Source organism: Procambarus clarkii, chromosome 15 (assembly GCF_040958095.1).
Source record: "Procambarus clarkii isolate CNS0578487 chromosome 15, FALCON_Pclarkii_2.0, whole genome shotgun sequence".
Taxonomy (NCBI): domain Eukaryota; kingdom Metazoa; phylum Arthropoda; class Malacostraca; order Decapoda; family Cambaridae; genus Procambarus; species Procambarus clarkii.
Genome location: NC_091164.1, coordinates 27,676,735 through 27,680,831, shown reverse-complemented (window position 1 = coordinate 27,680,831; position 4,097 = coordinate 27,676,735). Strand labels below are relative to the sequence as shown.

At 42.0% G+C, this 4,097-nt stretch overlaps 1 protein-coding gene across 1 annotated transcript; it reads left to right on the top strand.

Annotated features, from left to right (window-relative positions):
* Window positions 1–2,954: 2,954 nt before the first annotated feature.
* LOC138365037 (uncharacterized) lies at window positions 2,955–3,458 on the top strand. Its single transcript, XM_069325139.1, has one exon. It carries the CDS (start codon window positions 2,955–2,957, stop codon window positions 3,456–3,458), a length of 504 nt encoding a protein of 167 aa, XP_069181240.1.
* Window positions 3,459–4,097: the final 639 nt, after the last annotated feature.

The window sequence follows — 4,097 nt, the reverse complement described above, 5'->3', positions numbered from 1 at the left end:
ACATTTAAGCTTGTATGGTGAGTAAAGGCACAAAGACGTAGCTACTCACACAGTCAGCTGATCGGCGTCCGCCCTCAAGGCCAGACGCACTAATATTTGTCCTCCAACAATATTGTTTGTGGTGTTATTATGCTATATACACACATTATATATAAGTATCTACCTGTTTTATTCACCATACCTGTACAAATAAGCTGGTATGGTGCCCAGATACCATAGTGGCCATCAGTAAACACCATGCCAAGTCGTGCAGACGACGCTCCTCCCTCACCAAAATGGCGGCTCCCAACCTTCTCCTCTCGCTGTTATCTCACACTATACACACGTTATATATAAGTATCTACATTTGTGTTCACCATAGCGAACCACTAAGCTGGTATGGTGAGTGCAGTCAATAAATGGTGGCCACACACAGTCAGACGACGACGCCACAACCCTCCCTCCCACAGCCTTACTCCTCCCTCCATGGAGCACAGCGCTAAATATCACCACAATCCTGCTATTATCAGAATCCTGGTCAGTGTTATCACAGTCAGGGGGCTTCAGTAATACTATCACTGCTAAATAATAGCAGTATCATTTATATTATGGTATTTGTAGGCGATGCTGTGGTCACAAGCTGAACAGCGGTGCTGTGAGCTCGTGCTGCGTGCGCCAGCCTTGGTGGTTTGCTCAATACTAACGTTGTAAAACCCAAGAATGTTGGCCTGGATTTTTCTTTTAGGTGGTATCTGGCAACTATCGGTCGTGGGTGTACTATAGCTGCCCCTATCCCAGGCGGGGCGTTAAAATTATAGCGCTAGACACGAAATCATATATAAATGATGTACGCGGTTTCGGTTTTGTCACTGATATCATTTATATATAATATGCGCGGTTTGAGGGTTAATGGATGAAGCATTAAAAGTGGTCTGTAATTTAACATTATCAGATGATAGTTATGATAGTGCAGTACAGCTCCTTAAGGAAAACTATGCTAAGCCAGAAAGGGCTATCCGACTGCTAACCCAGAAACTCCTAGATATTCCCCCCCTCCAGATAGATCAACTGACTCACTCCAAGCCTTTAGATTGGAGCTTGAGTCCTTGCTCATAGCGCTTAACAATAAAGTGAATCTGGATGAATCGGACTGGATAATCCATGTCCATATGAGATGCAAATTACACAGTGACGTACTGAGTAATTTGTACCCAGTACGTACCTCTGGGTACCTCTCAGAATATTATGTATTGTCTTACATAACAAATCTTCTCTGACAGTAAAGGAGATAACAGAAGGTTTGAGATCCATCACAGAAAGACAACGAGAAAACACAGATGGAAAAGCGACATCTAAACCTTCTTCTACCACTCATAGTAAACAACAGAGTACAAACAGTACTCCAAATAAATCTAAAACAACTTCTCCTTCCCCAAAGTGGAAACAAGGCAGTGTGGGCACATATGCAGTGGGGCCGTCCAAACCAACAGTTAATGTGTCACCCCAAAACGGTGACTCCCCAAGATGCTGTTAATGTCTAGAGGCCATGTGTGTTCTGTGAAGAACAACATACCATGTACAGCTACAAAGCTTACCCTGATCGTGCTACACGTATAAAACGACTCAAGGAGTTACGTAAATGCACCAGGTGTATAAGGTCACATAATGTCAACACCTGTGCAACTCAAATACGCACCTGCAATAGATGCCATTAGGGTCAACACCATACAGCACTTTGTAGGGACTCAAGTACAAAGTTTCTCAAACCACAAGTGGAGGAAGGAACTTCTACTTCAGTACAGCTTTGTACCATACTACCTGCAATAAGTGTCTTGTCAACAAGGTCTGATCATAAATCAGCTCTACCCACTGCTCAATGATCATTAAAAATGGAAGGTCCAAGGTCATCATATGTGGATTATTTGACCAAGGATCCCAAATGAATTTTATCTCAAAGGACTTGGTAAATGCCTTGAAACTCAAACCTGTACAAGAGACACGAATAGATATAGCAGGATTCGTGATTAACTCAGGGGCCCAAGTCTTCAAAGTAGTACAACCTAAAGTACGTTTAAGCGGTTATATCTGAACGATACAAGCTCTTGTAGTAGATACATTTCCATCAGACCTGTATATGTATGGTCTAGGGACAACAGCCAAATTCATGGAAGAAAAGGGAATCAAATTGGCTGACAAAATCACATCAGATAACCTCTGCAATATTGGAATCCTTATGGGTTCAGATATCTACCATAAGTTTATCAAAAGAAACGATGAAAAACAGGGAATGAACCTGTTACCGTCTGCAGGTGGCTATTTGCTAACAGGCCCAGTATTACGGCTGAAGCAACCCACACCTGTAGACCACCAACATACCAACCCACCTATGGTTGCATGACTAGGAGAACAGTTTCCACCACAATTCAGAGACATGTGCGAGGATGAGCTTGATCCCCCTGTACATAAATTATGGGATCTGGTGACTCTCAGCATTGTCCCTGAACAACCTAGCTCAGATGATGACTGGACTTACAAACAATACCTGGACTCGGTTATCCTACAGAGATAATCAATACTGGGTCAGGTTACCATGAAACCTTAATCATCCTCAGCTACCTATCAACCATTTTATGGCACAAAATCAATTAAAATCACAGGTGTTGCATTTATAAAGACATCCTGAGAACCAGAAATTGTACCATGAAATAATCAAGAAACAACTCGATGACAAATTTATCGAGGTTGTAACAAAGGATAACCCAAAGGAAGGGTTACCTTGATTACAGGATACTACCTGCCAAACCACCCAGTACTGAAAAATTCAGCTACTACCCCCACTACTGATAGTATTTATTTGCAGTGCTAAGACAAAGCAGAATAGTGTTTCCTTAAATGACTGCCTTCAAACTGGCCCTAGCCTGACACAAAGGCTATACGATGTGTTGTTAAAGTTCCGCATCAGGACTTAGGCATACATGGCAGACATCAGTAAAGCCTTCCTTAGGGTAGGTCTCCAAGAAAAAGACCGTAACTACACCAAGTTCCTATGGATCAAGGATCCTAACGATCCAAACAGTGAATTAATCACTTACAGGTTTGCGTCTGTTTTGTTTGGTGCCACATCTTCTCCGTTTCTGCCTCAAGCTACCTTAGAAATGCACTTGAAGAAGTCCAATAGCCTAAATATTACAGAAATTAGCAATAACTTGTATGTGGATAATATCCAAGGAACAACCAGTAGTGAGAATAAACTGCTGAACATATACTACGAGACCAATCGAGAATTAATGGGAGCAAATATGCCTCTCCAGTTGTGGGTCTCTAACAACGGCAAATTAAATCAACTGATCGAAACTGATTTTCCCGACTACCGGGTACCCGAGAAGACAAAAGTACTAGGCATCGAATGGAATACAACAGCAGATCAGTTGAAAATCAAGTCGGTGGAGCCAGATATCACCAACCTAACAATGAGATAATTACTCTTCCAAGTCAGCAAACCCTTCGACCCATTGGGACTATTAAGTCCGATCTTAATTAATGGGAAGTTGATAATGCAAGAATGTTGGCAACGAAAGATAGGCTGGGATGATCTTCTAACACCTACCTTACAAGGAAAGTGGCAGGGGCTAGTGAAAGATTTAAATATCCTAGAGTCTGTCAAGTTTCCTCGGAACAGTGTAAATGAAAAAGAACCAATTAAGCTACATGTATTCTTTGATGCCTCATGAAAGGCTTATGGCACAGTAGCTTACCTGGTCTCAAATGGGCAAGCCAATTTGCTCACATCAAAGGCCAGAGTGGCACTGTTGAAGAAACGATCATTGCCACAATTGGAATTAACAGCCTTACTGTTAGGTACAAGATTAGCTCATTATCTGATCAAGGCCTTAAACAACATCCACTTTGAAGAATTAATGGTATGGTCAGATAATGAGGCAGTGCTACAGTGGGTGAAAAACAATAATAGTAAAATCCTTTCGTGAGTAACCGCGTTAAGGAAATATGAGAGTTGTCGGCAGGGTATAAACTGAGATATGTACCCACCAAAGAGAATCTAGCTGACTGTCTCTCCGAGGCATGACTTTACGGCAGTTAACCGAAGCAGAGATGTGCTT

What these genes read in the sequence shown, in the direction of transcription:
- LOC138365037 (XM_069325139.1), top strand. Translation starts at nt 2,955, where the DNA reads ATGGCAGACATCAGTAAAGCCTTCCTTAGGGTAGGTCTCCAAGAAAAA.